Below are 25,315 nucleotides of genomic sequence, written 5' to 3'. Positions count from 1 at the left end.
TTCTGAGGGGGGAACCCATGCCGGATTTTTATTTAAAATCCGGCGGGGAGTTCCCCCTCAGGATTCATAACAAACGCCGCCCACGTGTAGAATTGGCGGGAATCCAAGTCGGATCTCCCGTCGCTTCTATGACGGCTTTGTCTCCATCGCGGCGCTGGCTCCCGCGATGGGGCTCGTAGGTGGTCAATCTCGCCGAGAAAGGGAGCAAGATTGACACAATATCGCGGTCACCTACTGTATACAGCTTAAGAGATTTCCCTACCCAGGTACCTGGTCCATGGCTCTATAACAGAGCATTCCCCAGGGGATAACGGGGGAAGGGGGTACACTTTTACCGCCCGTCCGCAGTCCACTCCCACCCTGGTACAAACGTGTCCAGGACCAACAATAAAACCTCTGTGGGAATCCCAGGTGCTAACACCTGCTACCACCACCAGCATGTTGGGGAAGGACCCAGATACTGACTCCAAATATTAATAATATTTACATAGTGTGTAAACAAAAGCTCCTAGAGCCCTATTCAGGGCCTCTCACCCACTTGCTGCGCTTATCAGGGGTACCCAGGAGACTCACCTCAGGAGGAGACTGCCCAGCACTGCCGTCCGCTCTCAGCACACAGTGTGTGAGAGGAAAAGAACCGTGAGGTAACTGTGCGGCATCTGCAGGGACCTGCCCCCCCCCCCCCCCGCAAAAGCTCTGCTTTTTACAGTCTGCCTCAGCGCAACAGCCTCCATCACTCTCCCAGCCACAGGCACTGCTTTGCTAACATTGTTATTGGTAACTTCCATTTCCTTTCTGTTCCAAATGGAACAAAAGCCCTGGTTTCATGGGTCATAGCTAAATGTTTAATTATAAAAACACAAATCCCTTTATTTTCAAGAGATAAAGAAAACAAAAAAGGCTGCAGGGATCCTTCCATGACCATATATAAACAAATAGTGCAGCACAAACAAAATCACCTAATGAATCCATAAAAGACATAAAATGATCTTATAAAAAATTACCATATACACAATTCATATAAGTGATCACAAAATAAAATACAAAACAATCGAACAATACTAAATTCATATAGTGAATAAAAATTATACACAACCACCTAAAATCATATAAAAACACTCAATGATAAATAAATGGGTGAATTAAACAATTAATACAAATTATATAAATTGTGTAAAAGTCTGCCAATATTATATGTAAACCATGATAATAAAGTGCATCAAATACTTGCATGCTTTAATATAAATGCATGTGCAGAATTACGTGCTCCACCACCCGTTCACGCTGCTTCTTACCTCACAGAAAGACCCACACAAAGGTAAAGGCAAAGTGCAGCAATATTCCAAGGGTAAAGGAAACAGGTCTCACTCCATTACAGAAAGGGATAACAATAAACTCCCATAGTGTAACATGCCAGACAATCTTATTGGCCAAGAAAAATAATTGCTCACAAAGAAAGTGAACTCTATAATCCAGTGCACTGGATAGAAATCCCCAGTTTAAAATCCATATGTAGTTCCCCCCTTAAGCAAGGACATCCATGACAAATATGTTAAAATGGCCTATCACCGACTTCCGGGTGTGATGACATCACATGGTTTCACCCCTCTGATGCGTTTCATCACATGGAACAGCAGCTACCTCAGGAAGTCACTGTACCACGTGAAGAGACACGTCAAAGGGTGTAATTTAATTAAGTCACCCATTTTTCCATCATTGAGTGTTATTATATATTTTAGGTGGTCGTGTGTGTATATTAATGTATATATATATATATTTTTTTTTAGTTAGTCGTGTGTGTGTGTATATATATTTTTTTATTAACTACTTTCCACCCGGCCACTGTACATATACGGGCGGGTGGGCGCTCTCTCCTTCTTCCCGAAACGTCCCTCAGAAGGCTGGGAATCGCGTAGCGGCGCGATCCCGATGCACTCGTGTCCCCCGGACACGGCGCATCTCCGATTCGGCAGGAGGGCTCTGTGATTGGCCCTCCTGATCACATGACGGCTGTGTCCAATCACAGCCGTCATGTGATGTAAATAGAGGGCCAGTTGCTAGGCGATCGGCTCTCCATTCCTCACACAGAAGTTGGCGTTGAGGAGAGGAGAGCAGATCACGGCAACCGGACGATGATCAGTGAGTATGAGCTGTTTTTTACAACTTTTTACTCACTGGTCACCAGTCTAGTGTCCCCACAGTGTAAACACACATGTCCATACACTGTAAAAACACCTGTCCCCCACATATGTAACAGTAAAATCACATGTCCCAATGATTAGCTGCATACATATGTCCGCAATCACCTGCGCACATCTGTACATGATCATCTGCATACATATGTCCGTGATCACACAAACCAATTATTATACACTTAACTGATTTTTTTTTACCAAAAACATGTAGCAGAATAAATTTTGGCTTAAATTTATGACAAAATTTGATTTTAGTGGACTTTTTTTTAAATAGAAAGTAGAAAAATATATATTTTTTTAAAAATTTCTGCTCTTTTTTGCTTATATCGCAAAAAAAAACACGGTGTTGTGAATAAATACAACCAAAAGAAAGCTCTATTTGTGTGAGCAAAATGATAAAAAATGTAATTTGGGTACAGTGTAGCAGGACCACGCAATTGTCATTGAAAGTGCGAGAGCGCTGAAAGCTGAAAATTGGTCTGGGAAGGAAGTGGACGAAAGTGCCCAGTATTGATGTCGTTAACTATATGAATTAAGTATTGTAGGATTGTTTTGTATTTTATTTTATGATCACTTATATGAATTGTGTATATGTTAATTATTTATAAGATTTCATGGATTTATGAGGTGAATTTGCTTGCACTGCACTATTTGTTTATATATATGATTTTATGTGGGAACACATGTCAGTGATTAACGGCAACTCAATACGTTTGTAGTGCACTAATATTTTTTGTTGCTTCACTTTTCAGAAACATTCTTATTTTGGTACCATATCTGGTTTAGCGCAGTGATTTTTGTTGTTGTTTTGTTTGATTATCCTTCTATGACTAATGAACTTACCAGACACTAAGGAGTCATTGACTGGATGCTGAAAAGAAATGCTGATGCATGAGTCAGACAGAGGGGAAACCTCAAATTGCAAAAGGTTAGGGCAGTCTGAAAAATAAAAATAAATAAGTATATTATCAGTTGAGGTCTACTGCCACCATAAGTCTACTCCAGCTACACATTTCAAAGATCATTCAGCTAAGAAATTAGGGAGCAGGGGTAAGACGTCATACTATAATCCTTAAGTACAGTGATTAGTCAAAGAAAAAAGCCCCTACCTTCCTTTATAATGGTGCGCTTCACACAACTTCCAATTAGGGTGTTGCAAGCCATTTGATGCCTGATAAGGTTCAGGATAGTGGGAACACGTCCAGGGTGCTGGAATGGGATCTTAGTCAGCAGTGTACCCTGCAGACACCTACCATCAGGGAGGGGAGCGTCTTTATTGAGAAAGTAGCAATGCTGTTGACCTGGAAGAGACTGAAAGGAAATGTTCTATTTTGATTAGCTGATTCTTTAATCATTCGATGAAAAATATACACAGTTGCTGAATCATATTAGGCATCATAAAACTCCTGGTGAGAATCACCAGCACCGGACCACCAGTGCTCAAATCATCAATATTTCTAACACAATCGAAATTAAGTTGCAGTTATTGTAAACCATTTTACTATGCTAGCATGATACAGTGCATCTGGAAAGTATTCAGTGCTTCACTTTTTCCACATTTTGTTGTTACAGTCTATTTCAAAATTAATTAAAGCGGAGTTCCGGCCACAATTTCACTTTTTAAATATAAATACCCCTGTAATACACAAGCTTAATGTATTCTAGTAAAGGTAGTCTGTAAACTAAGGTCCGTTTTGTTAGGTTGTTACAGCATTTAGACACTTTATAAAATAGAAATTGACTGGGGCCATCTTAAGTGTGGGCATCATGAAGCCAGACTGTATGACTTCCTGGATTTCAGCCTTGCACATGCTCAGTGCTGCACAAGCAGTGTCAGATCAGGTTTCAGCACCTGTGCTGTCCAAGTCACATGATTCTTTGAGACTGGGGAGTGCACAGACTCCTGGAAAGTTACACCCACTACATTCCCAGGAGTCTGTGCGGTGTAGGTTAGGAAGCATTAAGCACCTAGGTGCAGGAAGTGGGAAGATTAACTATTCTGCCTAGCAACAACACTTTGAAGGCATCTAAAAAATAAAAAAAAATTTGTAAAGGACTAATGATTTTTTTTTAAAACTACTGATGTAATGTTATATTTATGGGTGGAACTCCACTTTAAATTCCTTATTTTCCTCAAAATTCTACAAACAATACCCAATAATGATGTAAATAAGTGGTCTATTGCGCTACTGCGAGTGGGGGAATGTGAACCAAGTGAAAATAAATATTAATGACAATAATTATCAATAGGTACCAAATGGTGAATAAGGCACAAGAATATACTAAAGCTGCTGTATCTGCAGGTGCACAAAGCCAGTAACATAAAAAATAAAAAATAGCGATAAGCGCTAAAGTAAAAGTGAATAACACATAATAAAGTGGACAACACACTGTGACCTGGGTGATGTGTAGGCTAGGAGAGCCAAAATCATAAAAGTGACAGTCCCACTGGGGGTGATATACTGAATATAGAGTCTATCAATGGAATGATGAATCTATCAATGGAATGGTGCATGTATCATCCTAGGAGCAATACAAATGGGTGAATCATCTGGACATGGTGTTGAATCCCATCACATATCTCCTATTGCCCTTACCTTCAACCAGTAGTTGTATCGCATAGGGCAAGGGGGATCTCCTTCTGTTCAGCGCCGCCTTTCCTGGATCGATTCCAATGGTGTCCTGGGGGGTGGAAGGTCCCGGGATCCGTATGTCCGTCAGTCACAGGGATGGAGCCAAGGGATGCAGTGAGGAGATAAGTGCCACAATAGTGAAGAGCGTTGTGGAAGGTGGTAAAAAACTTTTATTCAAAAATCTTCTATACAGGCAGGTTTAAAATCAGCAGTTCGTGCTTCAGCGCTACAGCATGGGACGCGGCTGATATGTCAAGCCGACTTAGTTCCGTTAGCCTCCGGCTGATTGCATAGGTCTCACTTGGAAGTGAGACCTATGCAATCAGCCGGAGGCCAACGGAACGAAGTCGGCTTGACATATCAGCCGCGTCCCATGCTGTAGCGCTGAAGCGCGAACTTCTGATTTTAAACCTGCCTGTATAGAAGATTTTTGAATAAAAGTTTTTTACCACCTTCCACAACGCTCTTCACTATTGTGGCACTTATCTCCTCATTGCATCCCTTGGCTCCATCCCTGTGACTGACGGACATACGGATCCCGGGACCTTCCACCCCCCAGGACACCATTGGAATCGATCCAGGAAAGGCGGCGCTGAACAGAAGGAGAGACCCCTTGCCCTATGCGATACAACTACTGGTTGAAGGTAAGGGCAATAGGAGATAAGTGATGGGATTCAACACCATGTCCAGATGATTCACCCATTTGTATTGCTCCTAGGATGATACATGCAAAATTCCATTGATAGATTCATCATTCCATTGATAGACTCTATATTCAGTATATCACCCCCAGTGGGACTGTCACTTTTATGATTTTGGCTCTCCTAGCCTACACATCACCCAGGTCACAGTGTGTTGGCCACTTTATTATGTGTTATTCACTTTTACTTTAGCGCTTATCACTATTTTTTATTTCTATAATACCCAATAATGGCAATGTGAAAGAAGTCTTTGAAATCTTTGCAAATTTATTAAAAATAACAACAAAAAATAAAATAAAAATCACATGTACATAAGTATTCTCAGCCTTTGCCATGATACTCAAAATTGAGCTTGGGTGCATTCCGTTTCCACTGATCATCCTTGAGATGTTTTCGCCAACTTGACTGGAGTCCACCTGTGGTAAATTCAGTTGATAGAACAGAAGGCACACACCTGTCTATATAAGGTCCCACAGTTAACAGTGCATGTCAGAGCACAAACCAAGACACGAAGTTCAAGGAATTGTCTGTAGACCTCAGAGACAGGAATTTATTGAGGCACAAATCTGGGGAAAGGTACAGAAAAATGTCTGCACGATTGAAGGCACAGTGGTCTCCATCATGCGTAAATGGAAGACGTCAGATCCACTAATGATTTACTGCTGTTCGGGGGCCTGAGCTTCAGCACAATGACAGCCTCTGGCAAGAAGAAACTGGAATGTATGTTTCTTGCTAATAAACATAATTTTTTTATGAAGGGTAACATTCCGCTTTAAAGCCTTGCTTTAACCTTAAGGGAGGGTCATAACCCCAGTCAGATTGTTTTCCGCCATCTGTGTTCCATTGCAAAGATTCCCCTTCACTTCCTGTCCAAGAGCCAAACAGGATGTGAGAGAAAATCCCTGAAAATTAAGGGAATACCTTGGGGACCCCCAGATCACCGTAGCCAGTGTCCCTGTTGAAAGATTTCCCCTTGATTACTTTTCAGGGGTCAACCCAAAATTTGTGATTTTCTTTTACCCTCACTAAAAAAAAAAAAAAAAAATGAATGACAAATTTTATTACTTGACGTTATTTTTTTAAACACTTTTATTGTTATCACACGGAATGTTAACATTCCTTGTGAAAGCAATAGGCAGTAACAGGTCAATTTTGCCCTTAAAAGTTTTGAATCATACCAAGATCGGTATGATCCGATGCTTTTTTTAACCAGTAATGGTTTGTTTACAATTGGTGAAACTGAAAGTGACAAAATACTCGTCACTTCCGGTTTCTAAGACCATAGAGCTGATCACAGCTCTATGGTCAACTGACAGAACCATTTCCTGGTGGGACGGAAGAGCCCGGAAGGCAGCGTAAGGCTGCTATATAGCCGCTAAGATTGCTTTTACAAGAAAGAGCTTAGCTGCCTGAAATAAACAATACTGGGATAATGCCTTTAGCCATCATCTAAACTAGGGTTGTCCTGATACCACTTTTTTTAAGACTGAGTACAAGTACAGATACTTTTTTTCAAGTACTCGCCGATATCAAATACCGATACTTTTTTTTAATCAAATTTTTTTACAATTTTTTTTATTTATAATGCTTTCTTTTTTTTTAAGGGGGGGGGGGTGAACCGTGTCAGTGTGTTTTTTCTTAAAATTGTTTTATTTTCTACAATAATTTTTTTTTTATTCTTTAGTTTTTTATTTATTTTTTCAGCTTTGTTGGGGGTGCTTTGGTGAGATATCAGGGGTCCTAACAGACCTCTGACATCTTCCCTTTGAGACAGGGAAAGAGACAGGGAAAGGGACTAGGGACACATGTTCCCCAGTCCCTTTCTTAGCAGCATCAGCTGCGCTGAAAATGAAAGGAGAGAAGACCGCCTTCTTCTCTTCATTCATAAACGGAAACATTTGTAAACACAGGTTACAATGTTTCCGTTATGTGAACAGACAGAGACAGTAATCACTGACTCTGTCCATTCAGGGCAGTAAGGAGCCGGATTTACCGGCTCCTACCCTGCTCTCCATCCTGACATTTCCAGAGGGTGGAGGAGGAGCACGGAAGGGGAGAGAAACACGGCGGGATACACGGCAGCATACACGGAGGGAGGGAGACAGAGTGCAGAAAAACGTAGGGGGGCTGGAGGGGGACACGGAACAGTCATCGGTGATCGGTGATCGTGTGTGGGGGAGTTACAAGCACCGATCACCGCTGATTTTAAAGCAGCTGAAAGGGGGGGGAGGGGTGTAGAGAGAAGCGGAGAAATTAATTTTAAATCTATACAGCAGTGATTGGTGCTTGTAACTTCCCCACGCACTGATCACTGTCGACAGTACAAGTATCGGGTGAAGCATCGGGAGCATTTGCCCGAGTACAAGTACTCGGTCAAATGCTTGGTATCGTAACGGGACAACCCTAATCTCGACAGCAAGTGGTTAAAATTCTAACTTTGTATATAAAAAGAAATATAAGAATATAAAAATTGTCCAAAACAGTCAAAACATTTGTGACACAAAGAAAATATGCAGCATCAAAATATGTAAAAAGTACTGTCCACAAATTAGTCCACAGCAATGCAAAATGTTATAACAAAGTGATGTGCTCTTGCTTATAAGAAAACCTCCTGCTTATTTTTTTTATTTTTTTTTTTTATTTTTTTTTTCTTTTATGGTAAGGTTCACAGAAGGTTAACATATCTTATACAATGGATACATAATCATATAGTTCTTATCACTACACACTTATGATGGGCTAGCAAATAAACAGGTGGGGATTCAGAAACTTAAGAAGAATAAACCAAAAGCAGTACCTCCCCGGTCCTCTTGCTCTATTCCCAAGCCCGCCTGCCTTTTATCAGTAACTTCTTTTCCCGTTTCCTAGTACCACTGTATTGACCTCACACTTCTTCCTCCCCTCTGTTCCCTTGTCCATTCCTATACCCCACCTAACCCCCCCTTAAACCTAGAATCAACATAATCCTCAACAAAACAACAACCAACAAAAAAAAGAAAGAAAACCTCCTGCTTATAAGAAAACCTCCACCAGCTCTTCTCACCTTAGACCTTTTAACCCTCACAACAATGGTCAAATGTACATGCTACATTAAGCCCATTAAAGAGGTACTCTTGAATGGATCCAACAGAGAGAACTCAACAGAGATTTATTGCAGACCATAGAATTCAGCAATACATTTTGATGGGATCTTTCACTTCAAAGAACTAGAATTGCTAATGGACACAGCCTGTCAAAGGAATGGTGTGCAGCAAACCTCAGAGAGTTAAAAAAAAAGAGGCAACATAGTCACTGCAGTCTTCATGTCAAAACACAATAGCTCAGCAGGGTAGATCGCTGCACTAACATTGCTTAGTTAGTATGGCAACCCCCCATTTTTTTATTTCATTCTGCCTACTGGATTGAACAAAAAAAAAACTTCCCATGTGCATATAGCATTAGAATTTTGACCCTCGCTACAAAGGACAAATGCACGTGTTACTTTAAGCCCAGGATCAAACAGTTCGTTTTGGATGGACCCAACAGTGGGAACTCCCAGATGTATACAGGTCATAGGTTTCAGCAATACATTTCCGTGTAAACTTTAACTACATAGAACTAGGCTGGGTGATGAACACAGCCCCCCAGAGGAACCAATTGCAGCAAAGCTCACAGAAAAAAAGAAAAAAAAATAGTACTCAATTCTAGGGCAGTTACTGATCAAAATTTTTCTGTTCGATGAATCGATTTTTTTTTTAATCGATTAATCGACTAATTTCGATTAATTATAACGCATATACAGATCCAACTACGTTTAGCTGATCTCCTTGCATGCGGATACCCAGTGCAACTACCAACCACTGGAAAAATGGATAGCAGGATACAAAAAACACACAAAGGCAGCGCTCAATAGGAATAGCATTACAACTTTTATAGTCTTCAAGTAGGTAACTACTGGAGATAAAATGGATGTAGCTACATAAACTGTAAAAATGGTGCGAGTAATACCAAACGATAGCAAAAGCAGTCATAAAAATGTGTACAATGATACCACTGCTAAATCCAGATGAGGAGAGGTTAACATCAGTCCGTCGGCATGTAGATGCCCCGTAAAGGGAACTTTCACAACTCCCAGTGGATGGCCGTAGAATCCCAGGTTGATAGAGGGAAGTGATAGAGGGAAGTGTAACAGCCCGTGCGTGTGGCAGATAGTAAGGTCCCGCCGGCATGCAGATATGAAGGCACAGCAAAGGAGCCCTTCAGATAGACACAGCAAGCCCCCCCGGTGTCCGTGACGTTACTGGATCTCCGACAGAACTCCCTGAAGGCCCGGGAGCCGGCAGAGAGGTGAGTACCAATCAAAAGAATTTTGATCGACCAACATTTTTTTGATCGATCAAAACAATTTAAGATTAATCAATTAATTAAAAGTTAATTTGCACAGCCCTACTCAATTCTAGTCTCTTTGTTTAAAAACAATTGAATATGAGGTGAACTCAATGCACAGTTTAATTGGGCAACTGTGTGGCAAATGAGGTTTAATGTTGATAATTGTAAATTTATGGACTAGGGGGCTAAAAAACATGCATTTATCTTACATAGTAGGATGAGAACAGCTTGGGGAGTCAATGGTGGAGAAGGATCTGGGTGTTCTGGTAGATCATAGGCTTAACAGCAGGGGTGCCCAACCTTTTGAAGAGCGAGGGCCACTTAAGCGACTTGGTAACCAGTCGCGGGCCACAATGAGCGGAGCGGGTGGAAGGTAGCCCACTCTATACACTATAGAGCCCACTCTATTCTTTTTTTTTTAGCAGATCGGATTGGAGGTGGGCATTTGTAAACGGACACAAGTCAATTTACATCTGCCACTGCTTAGAGCTGAATAAAGGGTCCGATTGGGTCAGACTGACCACGTGAAAGGGGCCCAAGGCTTCTTTTACACTGATGCACTGTTGTCTACCCGCACTGCGGGTGAAGCACAGTTCCCCAGTGGCTTTTCTTTAGGTTAGCTGCATTTTTCCATAGACTTCCATTATATCCTGTAGGTGTGGTGCACTTTTCAGAAAGCACACAAAACTCGCAGGTAATAACAGAAGTCTATGGCTCAGTGCAGGTAACCCGCAGGTGCACTGCTCTGCACCTGTGGATCAGTTTGAAAGCATCCCAGTAACCACTGCAGAACACATATGCCCATATATATATATATATATATATATATATATATATATATATATATATATACACACACACACACACACACTGTGATTTTATTAATAAACTTACTTTTAATAACAGTATTCTATTCTATCCCAGAGCAGGAGGTCGCGGACCACATCAGAGGGCTCCGAGCCACGGGTTGGGCACCCCTGATAACAGCATGCAATGCGAAGCTGCAGTTTCGAAAGCAAGCAAAATCCTTTCTTGTATTGAGAGGTATGGAACTGCAGAGGGAGAGATAATTTTGATTCTGTACATAACCATTAGTAAGACCTCATCTGGAATAAGCAGTTCAGTTTTGGGCACCAGTTCACACAAAAGAATATTGGGAAACTGGATAAAATGCAGAGAATGCCAACCAAATCGATAAGGGGGCTGAAGCAGCTTAGCTATGAGGAAAGAGTAGCTGAACTGAATTTATTCTCTCTTGAGAAGAGAAGATTAAGGGGGGCAAATGATTAACCACTTCCTGACCAGCCGCCGTCGTTTTACGGCGGCAGGTCGACTCCCCTGCGCCAAAGCACGTAATATAACGTTGGCGCGATCGCTGCCGGGCACCCGCGATTGCTCGTTTCAGAGCGGGGACCGGGAGCTGTGTGTGTAAACACACAGCTTCCGGTCCTGTCAGAGGGAGAAATGCTGATCTTCTATTCATACAATGTATGAACAGAAGATCAGTCATTTCCCCTAGTGAGGCCACCCCCCCTACAGTTAGAACACACCCAGGGAACATACTTAACCCCTTCCCCGCCCCCTAGTGTTAATCCCTTCACTGCCAGTTGCATTTTTATGTAATCCAATGCATTTTTATAGCACTGATCGCTATAAAAATGCCAATGGTCCCAAAAATGTGTCAAAAGTGTCCGCCATAATGTCGCAGTACCGAAAATTGCTGATCGCCGCCATTACTAGTAAAAAAAAAATATATATTAATAAAAATGCCATAAAAATACCCCCAATTTTGTAAACGCTATAACTTTTGCGCAAACCAATCAATAAACGCTTATTGCGATTTTTTTTTACGAAAAATATGTAGAAGAATACGTATCGGCCTAAACTGAGGAAAAAAAATGTTTTTTTATATATTTTTGGGGGATATTTATTAACCACTTGACCACTGGGCACTTAAACCCCCTTAATAACCAGACCAATTTTCAGCTTTCGGTGCTCTCACATTTTGAATGACAATAACTCAGTCATACAACACTGTAACCAAATGAAATTTTTGCCCTTTTTTTCCCAAAAATATAGCTTTCTTTTGGTGGTATTTGATCACCTCTGTGGTTTTTATTTTTTTCGCTATAAATTAAAAAAGAACGAAAATTTTGTAAAAAAAATGAAATTTTCTTAATTTCTATTATAAAATTTTGCAAAAAAAAAAATGTTCTTCATAAATTTGGCCTAAAATGTATACTGCTACATATCTTTGGTTAAAAAAAAAAATTGGATATTTAGTCTGGGTGAAAGTTATAGGGTCTACAAGCTATGGTACCAATTACTGAAAATGTATCAATTTGATCATACATGATGTACTGACAGCCTCTCTCATTTATTGAGACCCTAACAAGCCAGTAAAGTACAAATACCCCCCAAATGACCCCTTTTTGGAAAGAAGACATTCCAAGATATTTAGAAAGAGGCATTGTGAGTTTTTTGAAGTTGTCATTTTTTCCCACAATTCTTTGCAAAATCAAGATTTTTTTTATTTATTTTTTTTCACAACATTTTCATATTAGCAGGTTATTTCTCACACACAGCATATGCATACCACAAATTACACCCATAAAAACATTTTCTGCTATTCCTCCCGAGTATGGCGATACCACATGTGTGAGACTTTTACACAGCGTGGCCACATACAGAGGCCCAACATGCAGGGAGCACCATCAGGCGTTCTGGAACACCCAGACAAATTCTGACATTCCTCTCCTACATGTAAAAATCATCATTTATTTGCTAGAAAATTACATAGAACCCCAAAACATTATATATGCTTTTTTAGAAAAAACCCGAGAGAATACAATGGCGATCGCTGCAACTTTTTATCGCGCATGGTATTTGCACAGCAATTTTTCGAACGCTTTTTTTTGGAAATAAAACAGTTTTGTGTTTCTAAAAAAAAACAAAAACATTAACGTTAGCCCAATGTTTTTGCATAATATGAAAGATGAAGTTACGCCGAGTAAATAGATACCCAACATGTCACCCTTCAAAATTGCACACGCTTGTGGAATGGCGCCAAACTTCGCTACTTAAAAATCCCCATATGTGACGCTTTAAATATTTTTACTGGTTACATCTTTTTAGTTGGAGAAGAGGTCTACGGCCAAAATTATTGCTCTCGCTCTAACATTCGCAGCGATACCTCACATGTGTGGTTTGAACACCACTTTCATATGTGGGAGGTTTTACTTCATTTATTTTAGTTTGACACGTTTTTCCCCAAAAATAAATGTTTTGATCACTTTTATTACTATTACAAGGAATGTAAACATCCATTGTAATAGGAATATAGCATGACAGGTCCTCTTTACAGTGAGATATGGGGTCAATAAAAAAATAGCTGAAAAAGATGATATCTGAATGATGCCTGTAGCTGCAGGCATCATTCAGATATCCCTGCACAAAGTCAAGGACGTCATATGCTGGCGGGAAGTGATTAAAACACATTTTTTTCCCAGAGTATTGGCCGGGTATTGCAGAGTATTGTGCGGGGGTATTGCAGAGTATTGTGCAGGTTGTATTGCAGAGTATTGCTCAGGGGGTATTGCAAATTACTGCGCATTGGGTATTGCGCAGGGCATATTGCAGAGTATTGCGCAGGGGGTAGGGGTATTGCAGAGTATTGCGCAGGGGGTAGGGGTATTGCAGAGTATTGCGCAGGGGGTAAGGGTATTGCAGAGTATTGCGCAGGGGGTAGGGGTATTGCAGAGTATTGCACAGGGGGTAGGGGTATTGCAGAGTATTGCACAGGGGGTAGGGGTATTGCAGAGTATTGCACAGGGGGTAGGGGTATTGCAGAGTATTGCACAGGGGGTAGGGATATTGCAGAGTATTGCAAAGAGGGTAGGGGTATTGCAGAGTATTGCACAGGGGGTAGGGGTATTGCAGAGTATTGCGCAGGGATGGCTGGATCTATGACTGCAATAGTCACAGATCCAGCCACAGCGCTGCTGACACACGCTCTCCCCCTCTCACACTGTACCGATCGGTACAGAGGGAGGAGGGAGGAACCAGCGTCATCAAATGACGCCAGTTTGTTTACATGTGATCGCTCCGTCATTGGACGGAGCGATCACATGGTAAACGGCCACTATCAGCGGCAATTTACCGCGATCTGTGATGCAACGGGTCCTCGCGGACATTCCCGTGTGCGCGCACCAGGGGGCGCGATTCTGGGAGGACGTCCCCCCAGAGTTAAGGAACCGCCTTGTAGCCATAATTCGGCTATGAGGCTGTGATTAAGTGGTTAAAGCAAAAAGTAAAAAATATTTTTTTTTTTTTCAAAATTGTCACTCTATTTTTGTTTATAGCGCAAAAACTAAAAAACGCAGAGGTGATCAAATACCACCAAAAGAAAGCTCTATTTGTGGGGGGAAAAAGGACGCTAATTTTGTTTGGGAGCTACGTCGCACGGCCGCGCAATTGTCAGTTAAAGCGACGCAGTGCCGAATCGCAAAAAGTGCTCTGGTCTTTGACCAGCAATATGGTCCGGGGGTTAAGTGGTTAACATGTATAAATACATAAGTGGTCCATATAGTGATCTTGTGTTCAAGGACCGAAACGCTTTGTCATGACAAGAGCCTGCGGACAGCTCTATCCATCCTGCTTGTGTTCCACCTCCAGATTCCTTGAGGGGCAAGCGCCGCTCTGAGATCCATTACATAACATCCAGCGCGCCGCTTGCTCAAACTGGCCGCTCATTGTCTGGTGCCCGGAATTGCTACCCCTCCAACCCTTACCAATGGGATCTGTTCCATTGTGACGCCTGGGCACAGACTCACATCCTTGAACCGTAGCACCGGACCCGGAACATAGGAGACAGTAGGCCTTTGCAATGGGGAGAGCTGTGTTTTATGAGCACATTCAGCTAATACTGGCTGTCATGTTTAAAACTTCTTTGTACCATGGAACGTTTATGTTATCTGAATAAATCCTTTAACCACTTAAGGACCGGACCAATATGCTGCTACATGACCCAAGGGGTTTTTACAATTCGGCACTGCGTCGCTTTAACAGACAATTGCGCGGTCGTGCGACGTGGCTCCCAAACAAAATTGGCGTCCTTTTTTCCCCACAAATAGAGCTTTCTTTTGGTGCTATTTGATCACCTGTGCGGTTTTTATTTTTTGCGATATAAACAAAAATAGAGCGACAATTTTAAAAAAAAAAATGCAATATTTTTTTACTTTTTGCTATAATAAATATCCCCCAAAAACATAAATATTTTTTTTTTCCCTCAGTTTAGGCCGATACGTATTCTGCTACCTATTTTTGGTAAAAAAAAAATCGCAATAAGCGTTTATCGATTGGTTTGCACAAAATGTATAGCGTTTACAAAATAGGGGATAGTTTTATTGCATTTTTATAATTTTTTTTTTTTTTTACTACTAATGGCGGCGATCAGCGATTTTTTTCGTGACTGCGACATTATGGTGGACACTTCAGACAACTTTGACATATTTTTTGGACCATTGTCATTTTCACAGCAAAAAATGCATTTAAATTGCATTGTTTATTGTGAAAATTACAGTTGCAGTTTGGGAGTTAACCACAGGGGGCGCTGTAGGATTTAGTGTTCACCTAGTGTGTGTTTACAACTGTAGGGGGGGTGTGGCTGTAGGAATGACGTCATCGATCGAGTCTCCCTATATAAGGGATCACTCGATCGATGCAGCGCCATAGTGAAGCACGAGGAAGCCGTGTTTACAGCTCCGGGGAGCGATCGCGACGGAGCGGCTATAAACGAATAGCCAGCCGTCGTCCCGGATCGCTCCCCGAGGGAATCCGACCGCCGCATGTAGCGGGTGGGGGGGGGCGACCCGCGGAAAGGCAGGGACGTACAGGTACACCAATGTGCCTGTACGTGCCATTCTGCCGACGCATATCTACATGCAGCGGTCGGGAAGCGGTTAATGTTTACATTGGAACTGTGGCACAGACACTGTTATTGGCAATCTTGGGACCATATGCTGCAAGTTCATCCTACACAATGTATCCCCTAGCGCTGGACTTTTAGGAATTTGGTTTATTTATTTAGACATGGCTTTGTAACCCTTTCCAGACTGATACATGTCAATTACTTTGTTTCTCATCTGTTCTTGGATTTTTTTAGATTACGGCATGATGCGTTGCTTTTTGAGATCTTTTAGCGTGCTTCACTTTGTCACTTTGACTACATTGTCATTGTTTCAGTACCGAGATAGTCCAGAATGTCCTCCCTTCAGGTGGTTATATTTGGGTGGGCAGCATTAGTAACTGCCTCCATATTTCCACCTTGTCTAGTTCTCCATCTTCCCATCAACTCTGACCAGCTTTCCTGTTCCTGCTGAAGAAAAGAATCCCCACAGCATCATGTTGCCACCACCACCTATTTCACAGTGGGGATTGTGTGTTCAGGGTGATGTGCAGTGTTAGTTTTCCACCACACATAGCGTTTTGCTTTTAGGCCAAAAAGTTAAATTTTGGTCTCATATGACCAGTGCACCTTCTTCCATATGTTTACTGTGTCCCCCACATGGCTTCTTGCAAACTGCAAACAGGACTTCTTAAGGCGTTCTTTCAACAATGGCTTTCTTGCATAAAGGTCAGATTTGTGGAGTACATGACTAATAGTTGTCCTGTGGACAGATTCTCTAACCTGAGTTTTGGATCTCTGCAGCTCCTCCAGAATTACCATGGGCCTTTTGGCTACTTCTCTGATTAATGCTTTCCTTGCCCGGCCTATCAATTTTAGGAGGACGGCCATATCTTGGTAGGTTTGCAGTTGTGCCTTACTCTTTCCATTTTTGGCTGATGGATTAAACAGTGCTCCATGAGATGTCCAAAGCTTGGGAAATTTTATTTTATAACCTAACCCTGCTTTAAACTTCCCCACAACTTTATGCCTGACCTGTCTGGTGTGTTCCTTGGCCTTCATGATGCTGTTTGGTGCACTAACAAACCTCTGAAGGCTTCACAGAAGAGCTGTATTTATAGTAAATTACACTCCATTTACTAATTAGGCGACTTCCGAAGGCAAATGGTTCCACTAGATTTGAGTTAGGGGTATCAGAGTAATGGGGACTACAGTAGGTGACCACGATATTGTGTCAATCTCGCTCCCTTTCTCGGCGAGATTGACCACCTACGAGCCCCATCGCGGGAGTCAGCGCCAAGCTGGCTTGCCGCGATGGAGACAAAGCCGTCATAGAAGCGACGGGAGATCCGACTTGGATTCCCGCCAATTCTAGCTGCGGCGTTTGGTATGAATCCTGAGAGGGAGAACTCCCACGCCAAATTTCAATTAAAAAACCGACATGGGTCCCCCCCCCCCAGGAGCATACCAGGCCCTTAGGTCTGGTATGGGTTGTAAGGAGACCCCCCTACGCCGCAAAACCGATGTGGGGTCCCCCCACAATCCATACCAGACCCGTATCCAAAGCACGCTACCCGGCCAGCCAGGAAAGAAATGGGGACGAGCGAGCGCCCCCCCTCCTGAGCCATACCAGGCCGCATGCCCTCAACATGGGGGGGTTGGGAGCTCTAGGGCGCACTGCGGGGCCCCCCACCCCAGAGCACCCTGTCCCCATGTTGATAAGGACAGGGCCTCTTCCCGACAACCCTAGCCTTTGGTTGTCGGGGTCTGCGGGGGCTTATCGGAATCTGGGAGACCCCTTTAATAAGGGGGCCCCCAGATACCGGACCCCCACCCTAGGTGAATGAATATGGGGTACATCGTACCCCTACCCATTCACCTGGAGGCAAACACAGGGTTTTTAAAGTAATTTATTAGTCAGCTCCGGGGGCCCCCCTGTCTTCTTCAGCTCTTTTAGCAGGGGGGGCCTTCTTCTTCCGCTCTCCGGGGGTCTTCTCCGCTCTCCGGGGGTCTTCTTCCTCTTACCGGGGGTCTTCTCCCATCTTCTCCGCTGTCATCTCGGCCCCGGTTCTTCTCCCGCTCGCTCTCCAGTGCCTTCTTCTTCAGGGCTGGCCGCCACAATCTTCGTGTGTTAACTCGATTACTAGCAGCGGCCAGCCCGCTCTTCTTCTGTCTTCTTCTGCCTTCTTCTCTTCTTTCCATGTTGACACAACACTTTTTCCTGCTATTATGCCGGGTGTCCAGTGCGCGATGATTTATATAGGCATCGCTTATGATGTCACAGTCCCATCATGCTCCGGTACCTACCCCTATGTTCAGAAATTGTTATGCGTAATAAAATGGAATGAGGGACGCATCTTCCCGTTGTTATGCCGGGTGTCCAGTGCGCGATGATTTATATAGGCATCGCTTATGATGTCACAGTCCCATCATGCTCCGGTACCTACCCACGTGGGTAGGTACCGGAGCATGATGGGACTGTGACATCATAAGAAAGGCCTATATAAATCATCGCGCACCGGACACCCGGCATAACAACGGGAAGATGCGTCCCTCATTCCATTTTATTACACATAACAATTTCTGAACATATTTGTTATGGTTTCTATTTCTGTTTTGTATGTATGGTTATACATAAGACGCACTTTTTTCACCACAAAAAATGGTTGAAAATGCCTGTGCATCTTATGGAGCGAATATAGACCGGCCGGCCGCCCAATTTCCTCTCCCTTCGTCTGTGAGCAGCGGGGGTGGGGACTGTTAAAGCACCAGCAAGACTGAGAAACTTGCAGAGGAGGACACTGCATTGCAGGCAATTAGTGTGCAGTAACCACTAGCACAGTGTTTCTCAACCGAGGTTCCGCAAAAAGTCCCCAGGGGTTCCGCCGCAATCTACCCATCAGACAGCTGATGGGTAGATCGAGTCTCGGCCAGCATGCAGAGTAGGGCTGTAATAAGAGCTCTCTCATAGCACAATACTTCCAGCCGGCCCCTCCTTTCTCCCGTCCACCCCAGGTGATGTCATATTGGAGCGCCTGGGGTGGAGGGATGGAAAGGAGGGGCCGGCCGGAAGTATCGTGCTATGAGAGAGCTCTTATTACAGCTGCTTCCCACGCTACTCTGCATTTAAAAAAACTCCTGTACCCTGATATTTTACATAGTTAGTCAGGTTGAAAAAAGACACAAGTCCATCCAGTTCAACCACAAAAAACAAAAAATAAAAAAACACAGTAAAATCCTATACACCCAACTCCATACCCACAGTTGATCCAGAGGAAGGCAAAAAACCCCAGCGGAGCATGATCCAATTTGCTACAGCAGGGGAAAAAATTCCTTCCTGATCCCCCGAGAGGCAATCGGATTTACCCTGGATCAACTATACCTACAAATCTTAGTACTCAGTTATATTCTGTACATTTAGGAAAGAATCCAGACCTTTCTTAAAGCAATCTACTGAGCTGGCCAGAACCACCTCTGGAGGGAGTCTGTTCCACATTTTCACAGCTCTTACTGTGAAAAAACCTTTCCGTATTTGGAGGTGAAATCTCTTTTCCTCTAGACGTAAAGAGTGCCCCCTTGTCCTCAGTGATGACCGTAAAGTGAATAACTCAACACCAAGTTCACTGTATGGACCTCTTATATATTTGTACATGTTGATCATATCCCCCCTTATTCTCCTCTTCTCAAGAGTGAATAAATTTAGTTCCTCTAATCTTTCCTCATAGCTGAGCTCCTCCATGCCTCTTATCAGTTTGGTTGCTCTTCTCTGCACTTTCTCCAATTCTCCTATATCCTTTTTGAGAACTGGTGCCCAAAACTGAACTGCATATTCCAGATGAGGTCTTACTAATGATTTGTACAGGGGCAAAATTATATCTCTGTCTCTGGAGTCCATACCTCTCTTAATACAAGAAAGGACTTTGCTCGCTTTGGAAACCGCAGCTTGGCATTGCATGCCATTATTGAGCTTATGATCAACTAAAACCCCCAGATCCTTCTCCACTACAGACCCCCCCAGTTGTACTCCCCCTAGTATGTATGATGCATGCATATTCTTAGCCCCCAAGTGCATAACTTTACATTTATCTACATTAAACCTCATCTGCCACTTAGTCGCCCAATCAGACAGAGCATTGAGGTCGGCTTGTAAATTGGAGACATCCTGTAAGGACGTTATTCCACTGCATAGCTTGGTGTCATCTGCAAAGACAGAAATGTTACTTTTGATCTCAAACCCAATATCATTTATAAATATATTGAAAAGTAAGGGTCCCAGCACTGAACCTTGGGGTACACCACTCATAACATTGGACCATTCAGAGTAAGAATCATTAACCACAACTCTCTGAATTCTGTCTTTCAGCCAGTTTTCTATCCATTTACAAACTGATATATCCAATCCTGTAGACCTTACCTTACACATGAGCCGTGTGTGCGGAACTGTATCGAACGCTTTTGCAAAATCCAAATATATCACGTCCACAGCCACGCCTCTGTCCAGGGTTTTACTTACCTCTTCATAAAAGGAAATCAGGTTTGTCTGACAACTTCTGTCTTTCATGAATCCATGTTGTCTGCTGCTTAAATAGTTTTTTTCCTGCAAGAACTCATCCATGTGGTCTTTTATTAAACGTTCCAGTATCTTCCCAACTATAGAAGTTAAACTAACAGGTCTATAGTTACTTGGTAAAGACTTTGTTCCCTTTTTAAATATGGGCACCACATTGGCCCTGCGCCAATCCAGTGGTACTATTCCTGTCTTTAATGAGTCCCTAAATATTAGATACAGTGGCTTTGAAATGACAGAGCTCAACTCACCTAGGATCCGTGGATGGATGCCATCAGGTCCAGGTGCTTTATCCACCTTTATTCTGTCTAAATATTTCTGGACCATATCACTTTTGAGCCATTGTGGATTTGGGGCTGTGTCACTCCCACCCCCATTTTGGACATGAGCTCCCCCATGCTCCATTGTATACACAGAGCTGAAGAAAACATTTAGTAAATTTGCCTTCTCTTTGTCCCCAGTCACCCACTCTAGATTATTTTGTAAGGGGCCTACATGCTCAGACTTCACCTTTTTACTATTAATATATTTAAAGAATTTTTTGGGGTTTGTCCTACTATCTTTTGCAATCTGTCGTTCGTTTTGAATTTTTGCATCCTTGATTTCCTTTTTGCATATCCTGTTATATTCTTTGTAACATTTAAACAACACTAGTGTTCCTTCATTTTTATATTTTTTAAAAGCTACTTTCTTATTGTTTATAGCTTTTTTAACTTTGACCGTGAGCCACATAGGTTTTATGTGCTGGATTGAGGAATCCCTGTGTGCCATGTGCCCTGATGTGTGCTGGATTCCCCTTGTGCCATGTGCCCTGATGTGTGCTGGATTCCCCCTGTGACATGTGCCCTGATGTGTGCTGGATTCCCCCTGTGACATGTGCCCTGATGTGTGCTGGATTCCCTGTGTGACATGTGCCCTGATGTGTGCTGGATTCCCCGTGTGACATGTACCCCGATGTGTGCTGGATTCCCCATACATGTACCCTGATGTGTGCTGGATTCCCTTTGTGACATGTGCCCTGATGTGTGCTGGATTCCCCGTGTGACATGTACCCTGATGTGTGCTGGATTCCCCGTGTGACATGTATCCTGATGTGTGCTGGATTCCCCGTGTGACATGTACCCTGATGTGTGCTGGATTCCCCGTGTGACATGTACCCCGATGTGTGCTGGATGCCCTATGTTACATGAACCCTGACGTGTGCTGGATTACCTGTGTGACATGTAGCCTGACGTGTGCTCCATTCCCTGCTGTGTGACCTGTAATTGGCTATTAACCTGTACCATGTTGAGTGACCTGTACCATACCCGGTTGTGTGCCCTGTACTGGGGTGTGTGTGTTTCAGAAGAAAAAACACACACGTTTCACATAAAATAGGCAAGTCCTAATATTTATATTATTTAATGCTATTTCTTAAAATAATTGATTGTTCTATCACAGCTCGCTATTCACATCAATGTTCCATGAGCTGTAGATCTGAACGCTATTTTCGGGGTTCCCTGAAATCTAAAACCTTTTGCCAGGGGTTCCTCGATGGTAAAAAGGTTGAGAAACACTGCACTAGCAACTGAATGGTGAGTGACAATCTGTAGTAACCTCTTTTTTTCTTGTTTTTCTCCTCTAAAACTTAGGTGCGTCTTATGGACCGAAAAATACGGTACTTAGAAAAATGGTGCAGTGTTCAATACTTATTTTACCCGCTGTATATAGTCAATGGGCCAGATTCAAATACGCCTGTCGTATCTCTGAGTGTGGGAGGTCGTATCTATGCGCCTGATTCAGAAAATCAGTTACGCATAGATATCCCTAAGATCCGACAGGTGTAAGTGTCTTACACCGTCGTATCTTAGGCTGCATTTTCAGGCTGGCCGCTAGGTAGCGCTTCCGTATGTTAACGCGAGGAATATGCTAATTAGGTAGATAGGGCAATTCAGAAACGTACGGTCGGCACAATTTTTTACATCGTTTACCTTAGGTTTTTTTCGGCGTAGAGTTACCCCTGCTATATGAGGCGTAGCTAATGTTAAGTATGGCCGAGTTTTGAAATTTTACTTCGTTTGCGCAAGTCGTTCGTGAATAGGGCTGTACGTCATTTACGTACATGTCGAATCCAATACGTCCTTGCGGCTTACTTTAGAGCAATGCACACTGGGATATTTTACGGACGGCGCATGTGCCCTTCAAAAAAAAACTTAAAAAACGCCTGGTCAAGTAAAATTTAAATAGAACACGCCCCCAACATCCACATTTGAATTAGGCGGCCTTACGCCGCAACACATACGTTACGCCGCCGTAACTAAGGGCGCAAGTTCTTTCTGAATACAGAACTTGCGCCCAAAGTTACAGCCGCGTAACGTATCTGAGATACAATGGTGTATCTATGCACCCGGCGTAACGTATCTGAATCCAGCCCAATGACTTCACAGAGTGACATCACTGTCCATATATGGTCACTAGTGACACCCCCCTCCCCCTTCACCCCCTTGTTTACTTCAGCAGTGGGGGGAAGAAGAGGGCTGCACACTGCAGGTCTGGCAAGCTACATGCTCTGATAAGAGCCTAATATGGATTATGGATTTTGGGGGAGATGACATTTTTGTAGCACCAATCCCTTATGCAAAAATGTGCCGTGCTGCACTGATGTAAATGGGCACCTTAGAGAACAATAAGATTTCCATTGTTGGGCTATTCTCTGCGACAAGTCGCATCTGAAGTCACATTAGTGCGAACCTGGAGGAAATGAGTGAGCAGAAGTAGTCCCTGCAGAGGGCAAATAGATCTCTGCACAAAAAAATTGAGGAGCAAGAAAACCGAAGCGGCACAAAAACCTGCGTATAAGAGGCTTACCGGAGAAGTATAATTGCGCATACACACCATCACTTTATGTGATGAAAAAAAAACAACATTTTCTGTGAAGTAAAAAACGACGTTTTTGAAACTTCAATTTTCAAAGACGAAGTTGCCTACACACCATCGTTTTTCTCACAATGTTCTAGCAAAGCGAGGTTACGTTCCACCACGTTTTTCTATTGAAGCTCGCTTCATTTTTTTATAATCATTCATTTTTATTTGTTTTTCAGTAATTGACAGGTACAGTTAACATTGTTGCAGAGTAACATAGTATAGAAAACAACCACCTTGTACCATGAGGAGAAAGTATACAATCGCTATTAACACACAAAAAATTAAGAAGAGAAGCTGACTTCCTTCTACTCTACCCTCCCAGTGTCTATTCCCTTGTGTCTCCCTCCCCCCCCTCCCTCAATCCTAAGGAGCGTGCCACCCTCGTCGTTTCCTTACCTAGGAAGTGGACGGGTCGGTCTAGTAACCTCACTACCTCCATGAGTCATTGACGAGAAAAATCTGGCTGACAAGCCTTCTAACTAGGCCCCTCCCCCAGGAGGTCTCTCCATTGAGAGCGGTTGGGCAGATGGGCTGTGGTTATCCCTTGTTGCCAGAGGAGATGAAATCCTGATGGACAAGGGCATCTCCGCCACTATGTCCCCCTATGAGGGATCTCCCACAGCCCTCATCCAGGGTCCCCAGTCTCACAAATTTCCCATAGTTCCCTTGTCTGGTAAAGGACACTCTCTCGCTGGAAATGGTTAAGTTAATGGTCGCTACCCAATTTTCTACGGACGGGGGGGCATGTGCTTGCCATTTTTGAGCTATTATCTTGCGTGCCTGAAAAAGGCATCTTAAAGCGGGAGTTCACCCATTTAAAAAAAAAAAAAAAATCTCCCCTTAGCTTCCTGCTCGTTCGGTCTAGGGGAATCGGCTATTTATATTAAAATAGGTGCAGTACTTACCCGTTTTCGAGCTGCATCTTCTTCCGTCGCTTCCGGGTATGGGTCTTCGGGAGCCGGCGTTCCTTCTTGAGTGACAGCCTTCCGAGAGGCTTCCGACGGTCGCATCCATCGCGTCACTCGTAGCCGAAAGAAGCCGAACGTCGGTGCGGCTCTATACTGCGCCTGCGCACCGACGTTCGGCTTCTTTCGGAAAATCGTGACGCGATGGATGCGACCGTCGGAAGCCTCTCGGAAACCTGTCAATCAAGAAGGACCGCCCATTCCCGAAGCCCATACCCGGAAGCGACGGAGAGGATGCGTCTCGTAAACGGGTAAGTACTGCACATATTTTTAAATAAATTGCCGATTCCCCTAGTAATAACGAGCAGGAAGCGAAGGGGGAAAAGTGCCCTCTAAGGGTGAACCCCCGCTTTAATATTGCTTCCAGGTTGCCAGGTGGAACTTGATTGTCCTCCATGCATCCTAGCAGGCAGGTCAGCGCCACTGGGTCGAGGGAAGACCCAAAAATCCTATTAATCCTCTCAGTTATCTCCACCCAATAGCTGTAAAGCTTTGGGCACCTCCAAACCATATGCAGGAAATCACCTTTACCTCCACATCTTGGACATTCGTTGTTTTGCCTCCACCCTAGTGTGAACAATTTTTGGGGAGTATAATATACCCTGTGTAATAGGAACAGGTGGGGCAGTCTCTGCGCTGGAGCTATTGAGACCAAAGCTCCTCGATGCAGGATCTTGTCCCACTGTTCAGGGGTTACTGTCCCGACGTCCCTTTCCCATCCTTCTCTGCTCTTATTGGGGCCCGCTCAGCTTATTGCTTTAGTCCCCAGAGTGATGTATAATACTGAAATTAGGCCTTTCGCTGTTCTTGCCTTGATTAATCTAAGGAGGGCGGGAATCTGGGTCCATGTAAATGTCTGTAAGGCAAATTGTGATTGGATGGCATGGCGCACCTGGAGATATTTAAAAAAAATGTCTTATTTAGAATATTAAATTCCCTTACCAATGCAGAGAATGGTTTTATGGTGGCACCCTCGACTTAGTGTATTAACCGGGTTATACCCTGTCTCTCCCATTCCACTGGTTTCTCTATATTCATCACTTCCTGTAAGTTTTTATTATTCCATAAAGGGGAGAA

General features: G+C 43.3%; 1 protein-coding gene across 1 annotated transcript in view; it reads right to left on the bottom strand.

Moving 5' to 3' along the window:
• LOC120919481 (mediator of RNA polymerase II transcription subunit 1-like) overlaps positions 1-25,315 on the bottom strand; it is a 525,430-nt gene that overhangs the window by 193,448 nt on the left and 306,667 nt on the right. Inside the window, 2 exon segments of the mRNA XM_040331663.1 lie at positions 3,039-3,134; positions 3,305-3,506. Coding sequence (XP_040187597.1) covers positions 3,039-3,134; positions 3,305-3,506 — 298 coding nt within the window.

The sequence above is a fragment of the Rana temporaria genome, chromosome 12 (genome assembly GCF_905171775.1).
Source record: "Rana temporaria chromosome 12, aRanTem1.1, whole genome shotgun sequence".
In the NCBI taxonomy this organism is placed as follows: Eukaryota; Metazoa; Chordata; class Amphibia; order Anura; family Ranidae; genus Rana; species Rana temporaria.
The sequence above is the reverse complement of the archived record's forward strand: the minus strand, read 5'-3'. Positions and strand labels throughout refer to the sequence as shown.